Here is a 12,783-nt window from a genome sequence, read left to right on the forward strand (position 1 = left end):
CCCTGAATCCACTTCAAAGAGTCGGAAGCACCTGGCAAGAATATAGTTTATTAGGGGAGCCACAGGAAAGGAGGAAGGGAAAGGGTCAGGTCGAAAAGGGCTGAGGCCACAGACACATCAGAATAGGAAGAGGAGTCAGTTTAGCGAATCAGACAAACACCCGCAGGAATCTGGTGGCTGTGTCCAGCTTTGGGGGAAAGTCTGAAGAGTGGAACAAGACTCCGCCCTGTTCTCTTTAGGAACTGGAGCAGGTGACGCGCTGCCGGAGAGAGCCCACGGAAGGTTCGGAGCTGCCCAGAGTCTCTGGGGCCAGGGCAGGGGCAGCAGCAGGCAGGTTGGCCTCTGTCAGCAGAGCTGCATCTTCCCAGGAGCCCGAACCTGGGGGCCAGGGGAGGGAGAAACAAAATCCCAAATGGGAGATCAGACAACCAGGGGCCCCTCCCCCCAGCTCAACAAGGCCTCCTCCCCATCCGAAGGCCACCCTCACCCCACCTAGGTCCCGGAGCAAGGTGGTGGCCCTCAAGGTGGTGCCCCTCACCATCACTGGCCTCCGGCTCTAGCTCTTCCTCGCCACTCAGGGGCTGCTGATCTGGTTTCTCCTCCTCAGACAGCTGGCCCTCTGCAGCCACAGGGGTAATGCAGGGGTCAGATTGGAAGAGGCTGATGGGGAGGGCTACGAGGAGTCAGGAGGGAGGGACGGAGGGATGGCTGCGGCCCAGTACCTGTCCCTGAGGGATCTTCAGGGCTCTCGGCATCCTCTGTAACGTCTGACAGCCGGGTGGACTCCTCCTGGCCTTGGGGCAGAGGGCAGAGCAGGGATAGGGTGGCTGTGCCTGGATGGCAGTGCCTTGCCTTTGACGCTCAGCTCGGTGTGTGAGCACGCTGAGCTTCACACCAGACGGTGCGGGAGCCCCTCTCACCCGGCTCCCAACCATCGCCTTTACCTAGCTGACGGCCAGAGATCCTTCCCTGGGCTGCCTTTCGGGAACCATCTCTCTTTTGGATGTTTACCTGTGGAGGGGAAACTCCTCAGCAGTGAAGACTGACTTCCCTCACACCAGTGATCAGGGCCCGTTCACCGGAGCCCCCAACATGCCCTGGCCCGCTCCCCAGTCAAAGGAGGATCACAAAGGGGAGAGGAAGGGGGTCCTCTGCGACCTGCAAAGAGAAGCGGTGTCGGGGCCAGATGCCTCCCCACATCCACTGCATGTAGCTGAAGAGCACGATGACGCTGAGGAAGGTGAAGTTGCTGGCAACACCTATGAAGGCGCAGGTCATTGGAAAGTTGTACAGCAGGTACCTGAGGCAGGAAGGAGGGACAGGAAGGCAGCGGTTACGAGAGAGCTCCAGCCTTCTCCTAAGACGGCGGCTCTCAACTCTGGCTGCACATTGGCATTCCCCAGGGTGCTTTCCAAAAGTCTGATGGCCAGATGTGAAACTAACAGATTCTAGTTCAGCTGGTCTGCGAGTGGGGCCCAGGCGTTGGTATTTTTGAAAAGTTCCCCAGGAAACAAACGAATAAACACAACAAAAGCAAACTCACAGAGGCAGACAACAGATTGCTTACCAGAGGAGAAGCGGGGTGGACGAGGAAATGGGTAAAGGGGTCAACGGTATAGTGACGGACGAAAAATAGACTTTTGGTAGTGAACATGATGGTAGTAAATACAGTTGTCAAATTATAATGTTGTACACCTGAAACTTACAGAATGTTATCAACCAATGTTACCTCAAAAAAAAAAAAGAAAGAAAAAAGAAATTGAACACAAGGTTCCCCAGGGAACTGATATGCTGATGTGCAGCCAGGGCTGAGAATCTGGGGCCCAGGGAAAACCTGACACCTCTGCTTAGGACTCTCTTCGCTTAAGGGCAGCCCCAGGAGAGCCACCGAGGCCCCCTTCACTGGGTTCTCACCTGAGCCCAGAGAAGTGGGCGTGGATGCGGAGGGAGGCTCCGTACAGCTGGATGCGCTTGCTGTGGATCTCGATAATCACTCCGGTGGTCGGCACATACTGCAGGGGCGGGGTGGAGGGGTGGCGCAGCGTCAGGCCGGGATCCTGTTGCCGTCAAGCTGAGGCCCGCTCCCAGCCCCCTCCGTTGCTGACCCTCCGACTGAGACAGAGGCTCCTCAGGTAGGATTCTGGGTTTATGAGGAGGGCTGGCCTCTAGTCCTCCTTCACCCACTTACCGAGTTCTCTCTGTACTCTGGATACAGCTCTACCTCCAGGAGCTGCTTCTGCTCCGCAAAGCCAAACAGCAGGAGGCTAGAGAAGACCAGCGTGTCAAGCATCTGGAGCAGGTCTGAACGGTAGTGTAGCATCGCCTGCCAGGGCCAGGAGGCAGAGGTTGGGGACAGACACCCCCCTGTTCCCATGGCCCTACCTGCCCCTCAGTCACCCCTGAGCAGTCTACGAAGGCAGCTTCTTCCTCAGGTCCTCTGCTCCTTCACTTCCACTTCCTACCGCACCCCAAGTCTTGACTCGATCATTCCAAATGCTTGAGTGACATCCCTACCCTGCCCTACCCAACCAGGTCCCAGCACAAAGGCCCCTCTTTTGAGAAACCTTTCCAGATTAAACCTAACACCGTCTTTGATCTACCTTTGCCCCAAATAGCTCTATGATCCAGAGCAGATTAAACCCTGCTGCATCATCTGAAGCTTCTCTCCCTGTAGACATTTAGGGATTTGCTTTCATGATGTGGTTCTGTTGACAATTAAGAATGGAGTCTACCACTGACTGAACACCCACCATGTGGTTGACATGTCCTCACTGAATCCTAACTAGTCTTGCTATGAGGAATTACCATTATACCGTTTATAACACGTTATAACTAAAGGGTTAAGTACGTTATGCCTCAGCTAGGTTTCTGAGTGAGGATTTGAGCCCTGGTCTATCTGGCCCCAAATAAGCCCGTTTTCAGAGCACTTTTCAGACTTTATTCCAAAGCTGGAAAGGGCCAGCAGATACTTGGGGGCATTTGTCTGATTTGCTAAACTGACTCTTATTCCCTATCCCGATGTGTCTGTGACCTGAGAGAAGTTTTCTCCTGAAGGCCCACCTAGATATTCTAGCATCTGTCATGCTCCACTCCCTCCCACACAGGCCACACACACTTACGGAGCGCGAAGAAGTGGAGATGATTCGGCCACCTCTGGTGTAGCACGAAATGGTGACCAAGAACATGCCTAAACCTTGATTCACAGGGGACTCTGGCAGCTCCAGCTCTAAGGTAACACGGTACGGCTGTCCATACATCAGCACCTGCCCGAGGAAACCCCATCTCTTCTCAAAAGTATGTACTTTTAAATTGTACAGTCCTTGCCCCACCTCTCCCCTATGCCCTCAAATAGTCTGCCAGCAATCCCCCTGGTTGGCCCTAACAGGCTTCTCAATCTCTCTCATCCCAAGAACGTGCTGCCCCCTCCTGGTGGCTGGAGCCCTCCCACTTCCGAGACCTGAATCAGTCTCATTCCGTGTGTCTCTCTCAGCTGTTCTGAGAAAGGCTGTGTCATATTTTTTTTCCAAAAATGAACTATCATGTTGCCAACTGGGCCATCTGTGACTCAGGCCTGTCCCCAGGAGGCCACACCCCTGGGCCTAGCCTGACTTCATTTACGTTATTAATTAACCAAGCCCCAGAATTGCTCGGCATCTCCCTAGCTAGCTCTGCACAGTCACTGTCACTCCAGATCACCTTTACGGCATTCTGGCTCCCTTATCTCGCTTCTGTGGATAGAACCCTGAGACTCAGACTCGTAGTGAGAAGGCTTCTTCTCTGAGACTAACCTCAAACGTTAAAGACTTGCCACCAAACATACCCTAGCTTTTCCTGACCATTCCCACATTCCTCTAATCCTATATTCAACTATGTTCCTGTTAGGAACCAGGCCGCACAGCAGGTGAGCTGCGGGAAAGTGAGCGAAGCTTCATCTGTATTTGCAGGCACTCTCCAGCGCAGGCATCACCACCTCAGCTCCACCTCAGATCATCTGGCATTAGAATCTCAAAGGAGCACCAGTCCCTGGTGCCAAAAGGTTGGGGACCGCTGGCTTAGCCCATAGTGAACCAGCCCACAAATCTGGATACAACTATGACGGTCCTCTGAGTATTTTATCACTAGGGTAAAAGGTGGAAAACCAACGATCAACGTCTTTATACAGATTCTTATTTTCAGTCTGAATTATCTGTAGAAAAACAAAAGATTCCAAACAGAAAAATCCAAAGAAGTAAAGGATTTTCTGTAGGATTTTGAAAAGTTTGCAACTTATGTAGTAGCAAATAAAATTTCTAATTGTAAAACGTTAAATTGTAAAATCTAATTTGCAAAATGTTCTGAATGACGTCATTGAAAATGGAAAAAAAAAAAAAAGGATTCCATGAGATTCCCACCCCTCGGTAGAGGACAGATGAATCTAAGCTAGTTGCTTCACTGAATTCCCTGCAACATTAAATAAAATATTTCTCTGGGTGGGTGGGAGGGAAATAGGGATGACTGCTAGCTAATGGGTATGGGTTTCTTTCCGGGGTGATGAAAATCTTCTAACACTGATTGTGGTGATGGCTGCCCAACTCTGAATATACTAAAAATGACTGAACTGTACATTTTAAATGAGTGAATTGTATGGTATGTGAATTATATCTCAATAAAGCTGTTGTGAATGACTCCGTGCCTTTGTTCACCTGTGTCTGCTTGATGGGCAGATCCTCATTCTTCTTCCCCATTCCCATAGAATATTCACCTTTCCTTAAAAGGTCCACTTTGAGCCTCACCAACTCTATAGTCTCATACTGATCCCTCAAATTCTTCACACATTCTTCAGAAATGCAGAATCTGCATCTTACACTTTGCAATTCTTACAACGTATATAATTCTATTAATCCTGTGAGTTCCTTGAAAGCAGGACAGCATCTTCTGCTTCTACCAAGGTGCTACACAGAGTAGACATGTTATTTCATTCACCCATCTGTCCGTCCGTCCGTCTGTCCGTTCGTCCATTCTAAAATGTTTACTGTAAATGAACAAAATGATCAACCTGCTTGAATTATCAGGGCCTTGGGCTGGATCTCCTCTCATCCTTCAGCTTTCCCTCCCTTCCTCACCCAGCAGCCTCGCACACGATTGCTGGGGCTCCCTGCATTGTCACTGCGATCTCTACAACGGTCAGCCACACAACTGTACACACCATCCCAGGTGCAGATGTGCTGAGGCTTTGTTTCTAACCCTCTCTCAATATACTCCATTTATTATGGTTATCATTGCCACAGAACCGCACTGAATCGATGTCGTCACAGATCACTCTATCATTGCCAAGTTCCTTTCCTGAGTAGGAGCACAACAATGATAAATCTCTGTCTTCCAATGCCCAACATGCTACCTCAGTATTTTGAAACCTTCCATTTGAGGCCCATTCATCTGACCTGGTAAGTTCTCTTGACAGTGGTAAAATGGAAGATGTCACAGGATATGCAGTCTCCCAGGTTATGTGTATTGTCAAATAATGCCAGTCTGCATCCCAATCCCAGGGGAGCCCAGACTCTATAGCTTACACTCTTACCTTCAGAGTGACCATTTATTTCTATCCTGTGTTTTCTATCTTTAAGTCAGTGTCCTCCCAAGTACCATTTTTGAAAAATAATTTCCAAGTGGTTTTTAAACTCTTAAAGTTGACCACTGATTACTCCTAATTATGTTGCTGACTGACAACTCAAAACACTCTGGTGATCAGAAATGATGTTGCTCCTCCAAGGTCCTTCTGAAGTGTTCAGAGAGAAATCCTACCCTTTTCAGAGGCCCCACCAGCTTGCCCAGTAAAGAAGGATGCATTCCCATTCTGCCTTTTTCAGAGTTACCAGGTTTGTTGACGTCACACTGGCATCTGGCCAGACCTCTGGCACAGTACCTTTTGTAATGGCAGGCGACAGGCACTTGTCAGTAGTTTCCTAATTTTGCATACAAGCTTTCAAAATTCTTGGCTGGATTGCATCCTAGTCCAACTAAATAGTTGGTTTGTTAGTTTAAGCTCATTTAGGTCTACAACACACCTGATCTAGTAGAGATGGCCTGGCTGCAACAATCTGAGAACATTACTAACAACTCCTGCAAGCAAGAATGATCCATACCATTCGCTTAGACTTGAGTTTTTCTTTGACCTCCCTTACCTTGAAAGCCTTCCTTTCTTAGTCTCTATTACTCAATCCCTGTTCTTCAGGTCTTTCTCAAGCCTTCCTCATCAAAACTCTAATGCAACCTCTCTTCAGCTTCCATACTCACCCGATCACGTCCACCCTTAGCTAGGGACACATTGGCAACAGGGAAGGAGCAGAGTAAGGAGGAGGAGGAATCACAGTCGGTCCTAAATGAGAATGGGGATGACACTCTGCTAAGTTATGGAGTCTGCCTTACCTGTCCACACCCCTTGTCGGGCCCCTAATGCTCCCTCCTGGCCCCCGCCCGCTTCTCCCAGGGCAGGTACCCTTCTCCATTACAGAGAGGGAGAAGAAACGCAGCCAGGAGATTTAAGTGATTCTTTCATTCTCTCCCTACTATTTCAGCTTATTTCCTCTCATCAGACATTCTTAAACAGCAATCTACATACATTAGTTGAACAGTTTCAGACTTGAGTGTTTCTAAAGACTCACTTGGGGAGCTCGATAAAAATGTAGATTCCTGGGCCCTAGCCCCAGATTCTAGTTTGAGAACAAACTCCTCCAAAGTTGCAGGCAAAATTGTATGCATGTGTGTGTGTCCACGGCATACGCATGGGCACATAGATATGTTTTTATGGCAAGAAGAGCCACAGCTTTCATGAGAGCCATGTCTCCCAAAAGTTTAGGCAGCTCTGCCTTAGAAATTATAGCTCATGACCAGGGACTCAGGACAGGAAAAAATTAAAAAAGACTTTGGAACACTGATAATAATGTCTTTATCATCATCTCTTGATTGGTCCTATAACCAAATGAAAAGAGGGAAAGAGAATTTGGCAGAATGTGTACAATGGGAAGGAACAGGACTCTGGGAGTTCACATACCCAGTCACCTTGTGTTTCCTTAATCTCTGTTGTGCAGTAGACTATTGCGAACAGGAGGAAATGATGTAAGAGGCAAATTGCTGCTTTCCTAACACCTCCTCTAGTAAAGGCCAGGGCAGTTCTGAGATGACCCGCAGAGCTGGGTAGGCTCAAAAGTCTACTGTGGCCCTGAGAGAGGTCTCATCCAACCTAAGTAGACCTGACCCTCATAATGACAATCTGGAATGGGGCATTTCTTCTTCTTTTTAACTAGAGGTAGAACTAGGACCCTAGACTCCTATCAGCCCAGACCTGCTGCAGCCTTGGGATGTGAAAGGTACGAAGTCATATAAGCACACTGGGCCCAAGTTTCCCCCTCTGTAAATGAGGGGGTTGAACAGAATAAGCTCTAAGGGGCCTTGCAGCAATTCTCCCACAAGATTCCTCCACTATGCTAGAAGACAACTCTCACCTGTAGTAGAAATGCACGGGGCTGAGGTGGCTGACCGTTGGCATGTAGGAATAGTAGAAGGAGCCATAGAGGAAGACAGACACCCAGAGCAGGAGGAGGACTGTACAGAAGAACACCCCGAACTGCAGCAGCAGCTTGCGGGCACGTCCTGCCAAGACATGGCCCACCTCCTGGGCCCACAGCATGGCAGGTACTGGTGGGTCGTTGACCATGGTGGGGAGTGCAGAGGGTCTGGCCCCGGATTCAGGCCTGGAGTTCCTAGCTGTTCTGCCACCTGGACGCCACCCTTGGCCATGGGATGAAGCAGCTGGAGGTTCCTAGAAAAAGACAGAGATGGAGAAAGAATGGTTCCTTTCCCAGGGGAGGTGGGGACAAAAAGGGAAAGGTTGCTGGACTGGCTTTGAGGAACCAGAGATAGCAGGACATAGCAGAGTCTTTGTTTCATATGGCCTTCCTCCAAATGATTGTTTCTCAGCCAATTACCCCTTCCCTGCCCTCCACTGTGCTCTGTTCACGCCCAGTGCAAGAGCTCTTCAGCTGAACTCGTCCTCCGGCAACTTGGTTCTGGAACCAGCTACCGTGATACTCACTCATAGCAATGTATAACATATAGAGGATGAGCATCTTAAAATTCTTACGATGTCAATGAATCCACACTGCGAGGTGGTTGCACGGAGAAAACGCGCGACTTGCCTAAGCTTGCGCACCCAGACTAAAAGCAAGCAGCCCAAGCGCAGTGACAATCGCCTCCCGTGTTTCTCTTCTTCTGGAGCTGCGCTCGCCCCGCGACGGGGCCGCGCCCCCCGCCGAGCCGCTCCCTGCCAGCCCGCTCTGGCTCGGTGGGCGCGGCGCCCGAAGCCCCCACTTAACCGCGCCACTGTGAACACCACCACCAGCTCGACTGCGGCTGGGGCTCTGCAGACTCACCGGCCTCACGCGCTGCCTAGGCAACGGTGAGAGGGACTTCCGCGTCCCAGGTAAGCCCCTCCTTCTTCCGCCAGTCTCTCAAGTAGCCCCGGGGGGCGGGCCTCGTTCAGGGGACGGGCCCAGGGCAGGGGCGGGGCTAGGCGCGGGGGGCGGGGCCCTCCGGACTGCGGGGCTCCCGCCTCCACACGTTCCATACTACTGTTCCTCCCTGCAGTCCCGTCCATCACCCGCTACTGTGGCCAAAGGCGCTTTCCTCCAGGCCCCAAGACATACCCAGGGCATGCTATGAGTCAGCAGCATCTCCCCTCAACGCGGCCCTCAAGGCAGCAATCATGACCCTCCGCCCACACCTTCACCGGCCATTTAACCCCTGAAAAGGGCGAGAGTCAGGTATCCAGCTGACGCTGACTTTTACCGCCAACAGGCCTTTGGACCGGTAGGCGTCCAAGGGAGAGAGCATTCGCCCAGACAACGCTGCAGTCTCCAGGAACTCGTGCATCTTGTGCCAGCGCTGTGGCTGTTCCCATTGACAACAGTGGTAGCAATTAAGAAAATCCAGTTTTTACGATGTGATCGACCTTCTTGACCCTAACCAGACTCTAAGTCCCCACAACGCGTTATCTAGATTAGGTCTGGTTAGGCAGCACCTTCTATTATGTCTATTCACCCCAAATAAGAGCCCTTAGAGAGTAAGGTCAGTGTTGTGGGCATCTTTGGATCCCCCACAAAACAAAGCACAACGATGCAGGTGTGAGATGTAGTCTCTCAGACCAATACCCCCTCCCCCAGGAAGCCCATCTGTTTCCAGAAACACCCACTGCCTCTCCCAATGCCCCTACCTCTTCTTTGTCCAGTTCTTTGATCTGGTCTCTGCATGCTTCTCTTCCCCCAGCTTCTTTTTGGTCTGCCATTTCTTTAGACATCTTCCTGATATACCTTGCTGCCCCTAGATCTTGCACTTGAGTCACTTGTAGCTAGAACACGAAGTGGTGATCTAGAAGCTGATACCTGTAGCTCATCACATTTTTCTGGATATGGGGAATGGAAGGTCTCTAGGAGAGAAAGGAAGATTCAGTTGCTAAATGCTGTGTCAGAGTAGAGGGAGGAAGGGAGGGGGGGGCGGCGGGGGGGCTGCCCAGCTGATGTCAGATTTTCAAATGCGCAGGGTCCCCTGCAGCCAGTACAGACTACACTGCAGGGGCTGTCACAGGTCCAGACCACCCCATTTGAGGGGGGATTCTGCCTGGGCCTCAGCTCCCTCCAGCTCCTTTGGGGAGGGCTCTAGCCCAGACTCAGGATGCCTGCAATGGGGGAAGTGCAAGCAGTGAGACAGTAACAGTGGGGGTGCGCACAGGGGCTGCAAGGCAGCAGGCAGACTCCCCCACTGCCCAGGCAGTTGGTATGCTCCAGGATCTGAGCAGCTCCTTCTAGCATCCTTCATCCTTCAGGTACCAGCTGTCTGGGCAGTGCCTGAGCTGCAGAAACTGGGCCTACCCCTTGACAGACCACTGACCTGACCCTCCCCAGTGGCCTTCTCTGTATTAGCTACTTCTGCTGCTGCATCGATACTTTCAGCTGCCACTCCCTGCAAGGTGGGGCACCCATCTCAGGCAAAGGTTTTGGTGGACCCCACCAACCCTACTCCCCAGGGCTGCTACTGCCTGCGGCCTCAGGTGAGTCGGGAGCATCTTGCTTTCTCTGGGGCTCAAAGGGGCAGGTGGGGGTTTTGAGCCCTCCCATCAGGGCGGGGCTCTTTCTGGTTGAAGCTTTCAAAGCTGGGAACCCACAAGGCTTGACAGGCTGAAACACCTTAAATCATTTGTACAATGATCTGTGGCCCAGGCCATGTTGGAGTTTAGGGAGCATCTTATCCCACCCTCTCCACTTCCTCAGCCCAGGAAGACAGGGATAGGAAAAGCCCTGGAGGATGGGGACAGGAAAGAACAAAATATTGGGGTGCATGATCCCAACCTTGTAAATGTTGGTGAGGAGCACAGAGGGGCACCTACCATTGAGATTGTGCAGAGCCCCTTATCCTGCTGAGCTGAACCTCTCTTTTCTCTAGGATGAAAGGGGAGACCCCTGTAAACAGCACTATGAGTATTGGCCAAGCCCGCAAGATGGTGGAGCAGCTTAAGATTGAGGCCAGCTTGTGCCGGATAAAGGTGGGTGGAACCCTGGGTCTCATGAGTTGGCCGGGCTGTGCTGTAGGTTCCCAAACCTCAGGATAAGACATGCTTTTTTCCCTGGACTCCCTGAGAGCAGGGGAGTTTGGGCTATGTAAGGAGAGGTCTCCCCAGGCCTGGGTGGGAGATGAGGGCAGAGAAGACTGCCTGAAGGCACCTTAGAGAGGGTAAAAGATAACCCATTTGGGAAGAGAGGCTGCAGTCCCTTTCAGGGGTTCTGGCTAACAATTCCCCTCCTGGCTGTGCCCCAGGTGTCCAAGGCAGCAGCAGACCTGATGACTTACTGTGATGCCCACGCCTGTGAGGATCCCCTCATCACCCCCGTGCCCACTTCGGAGAATCCCTTCCGGGAGAAGAAGTTCTTCTGTGCACTCCTCTGAGCTATGCTGTCCCTCCTCACAACTCACCTTTCCCTCTCCTGGGCCCTTCCTTAGCTCAGTAACTGTCGTCAGTCCCCGAAGGTCCCTGCATTCCCCTCCTAGCCCTTGCCCAACCCTGTGAGGTTATCTGAAGCACAAGGCCCTCCCTCACCTATCTTTCGACTCTGTTTCCTCGCCCACTGTGGCTAACCCCAGGCACCCCGACTCGGGGAACCCTTTGCTCCACTCACAGAAGGGCCATCAGACTCTGAGAGCATCCTGCCCCCTTCCCTCTGTGACCCGCTCAGACAACGGTGAGAGGGATGGGCCGGGTGCTTGCTCTCAGTCTCACCTGGAGCTATTGGAAGGGTAAAGCCATTTGAAGAATAAAGTCATCCAGAGTCTCAGAGGACAGCTCCTGTGTTAGCGTTCTTGGGGGAGAGGATCATCAATCAATGGATGTGGGGGTGGCGGCGGCAGTTGAAAGTCTTCCCATACTCAGGGTACAGGACAAGTCAAAGCAGGTTAGATACTGTCTAGGATCGGAGATCGGTGGGTTTGGGGGCGGGGAGATGGAAGGCGCGAGACAGCGTCTCAAGTGGCAGAATTACGTCACAACAGACCCTCAGAGGCTGGAACGTGCGCGCGCGCGCACACACGCAATGAACAATGGAGGCAAGTGAAACTGAAAACAGACCGAATGGGGCAGATTGAATGAGCGTTCAGGGAATTGCAGACACAGACAGGAGGAACCCAATAACGGAAGGGAGGAGTCTTGTTCCAGTTCCTACGAGGAGGCCGGTTTTACATCTAAGATGGCCGCGCCCACAGCGGGTCCCTTCCCAAGATGGCCGCCGCCATGGGAACCGAGCCAATATGGCGGCCTACGTCACTACGTTTCACCGTACACGGCTTCTTCGCCAGCCCCATTCTTAAAATGGCGGCCCCAGGCATCCAGAATCCTCAATATGGTCCCCTCTTGTGTTCTTCTGGTATTAAAATGGCTGCCCCTGCCCTTGCCAACTCGATACTCACTTTTACCCACCCCAAAGTCTGGAAGCTGATGTCCCCCGGATCCAGGTGAAGGCACACGGGAGGCTATAGCCAAGGATCATGGGACAGGGGGACTCCAGCAAGCACTGCGTAGCAGGCTCTGGTCGCGTGGACCTTGCGAGGCAATCTAGGTTTCTATAGCTTGGCAGATAGAGGCTCCCTTTGGAGCGGAAACAGAAGAGTGCGCCTCAATATTCCGCCTCATTCCCTGGTCACCTCCGGGTCTCCCTAGGAGGTGGATAAGGCTAAAATTATTTCCTAGGGAAACTGGGCTTGCTTAGCCCCCATTTCCCCCTCAGGCCCACTCTGTCACACCTGCCAAGGAGCAATGTCCCCGCCCCCAATGTGCCTACCACCCCTTGTAGTGGTCCAACATGCTGCCTGGCCAGTGGCCAAACCTGAGAGTTCATGTCTCACGAGCGCCCTCGGGACTCAAACTTGACTAGTATAAGCCCCAGAATGCCTTTCTAGAAGCCTTTTCCTTCCAAGAGTTAATATACTGAGGTGGGACCAGGGCCGAGGCAGGGAAAGTTAACAGTCCCATGATGTCTGCCCCTCATGGTCTGTCATTATGTCCTAAATTCAAGGACACGTCCTTCCCGGGGGTAGCCTAAGCCAGCTCATGTTTTGTGCCTGGGATACACTTGGGAGGAGGGTGGGAGGCTGCCTCTAGTAATAGGCGAGTGACCTGTATTTAGGGATAGCACATCACCCCCAGCTTCCCCACACTTCATACAGGAAGACAGTGAGCGGAGAGGAATACAGAGAACAGGAAAA

The 12,783-nt window shown here is 51.9% G+C and overlaps 2 protein-coding genes across 9 annotated transcripts; one reads left to right on the forward strand and one right to left on the reverse strand.

Moving 5' to 3' along the window:
• Positions 1-28: 28 nt before the first annotated feature.
• BSCL2 (BSCL2, seipin lipid droplet biogenesis associated) lies at positions 29-11,748 on the reverse strand. Of its 6 annotated transcripts, none has more exons than XM_011368654.2 (12): positions 11,306-11,748; positions 9,248-9,460; positions 7,482-7,798; positions 6,274-6,355; positions 3,120-3,263; positions 2,189-2,323; positions 1,915-2,012; positions 1,159-1,300; positions 945-1,011; positions 723-794; positions 493-619; positions 29-378 (listed from the first exon to the last, which is right to left on the reverse strand). In XM_011368654.2, exons 2-12 carry the CDS (start codon positions 9,329-9,331, stop codon positions 141-143), a joined length of 1,506 nt encoding a protein of 501 aa, XP_011366956.1. In that variant the 5' UTR covers positions 9,332-9,460; positions 11,306-11,748; the 3' UTR covers positions 29-140. The 6 variants fall into 6 exon arrangements, with proteins under 6 accessions (XP_011366956.1, XP_011366957.1, XP_011366961.1 ...); XM_011368655.2 differs by having other exon boundaries at positions 539-619; positions 11,306-11,744; XM_011368659.2 differs by lacking the exons at positions 9,248-9,460; positions 11,306-11,748 and adding an exon at positions 8,409-8,486.
• GNG3 (G protein subunit gamma 3) lies at positions 9,504-11,361 on the forward strand. 3 transcript variants are annotated; one of them, XM_023535784.1, is made up of 3 exons: positions 9,504-10,392; positions 10,474-10,573; positions 10,846-11,360. In XM_023535784.1, the coding sequence occupies exons 2-3, from the start codon at positions 10,475-10,477 to the stop codon at positions 10,972-10,974; spliced, it is 228 nt and encodes a 75-aa protein (XP_023391552.1). In that variant the 5' UTR covers positions 9,504-10,392; position 10,474; the 3' UTR covers positions 10,975-11,360. The 3 variants fall into 3 exon arrangements, with proteins under 3 accessions (XP_023391552.1, XP_023391551.1, XP_011366955.1); XM_023535783.1 differs by having other exon boundaries at positions 9,504-10,364; XM_011368653.1 differs by having other exon boundaries at positions 9,746-10,081; positions 10,846-11,361.
• Positions 11,749-12,783: the final 1,035 nt, after the last annotated feature.

Source organism: Pteropus vampyrus, unplaced genomic scaffold (assembly GCF_000151845.1).
Source record: "Pteropus vampyrus isolate Shadow unplaced genomic scaffold, Pvam_2.0 Scaffold144, whole genome shotgun sequence".
In the NCBI taxonomy this organism is placed as follows: domain Eukaryota; kingdom Metazoa; phylum Chordata; class Mammalia; order Chiroptera; family Pteropodidae; genus Pteropus; species Pteropus vampyrus.

Bases quoted from the DNA above. Each gene is read 5' to 3' on its own strand.
- GNG3 (XM_023535783.1), top strand. From the start codon at position 10,336: ATGGGGACAGGAAAGAACAAAATATTGGG. The intron at 10,365-10,473 runs GTGCATGATCCC...TCTTTTCTCTAG, and splicing joins GGAAAGAACAAAATATTGGG to GATGAAAGGGGAGACCCCTG. The intron at 10,574-10,845 runs GTGGGTGGAACC...GCTGTGCCCCAG, and splicing joins CCAGCTTGTGCCGGATAAAG to GTGTCCAAGGCAGCAGCAGA.
- BSCL2 (XM_011368654.2), bottom strand. From the start codon at position 9,331: ATGTCTAAAGAAATGGCAGACCAAAAAGAAGCTGGGGGAAGAGAAGCA. The intron at 2,324-3,119 runs GTAAGTGTGTGT...TGGCCCTGGCAG, and splicing joins TCTCCACTTCTTCGCGCTCC to GCGATGCTACACTACCGTTC. The intron at 379-492 runs GTGGGGTGAGGG...CCTGGCCCCCAG, and splicing joins CACCTTGCTCCGGGACCTAG to GTTCGGGCTCCTGGGAAGAT.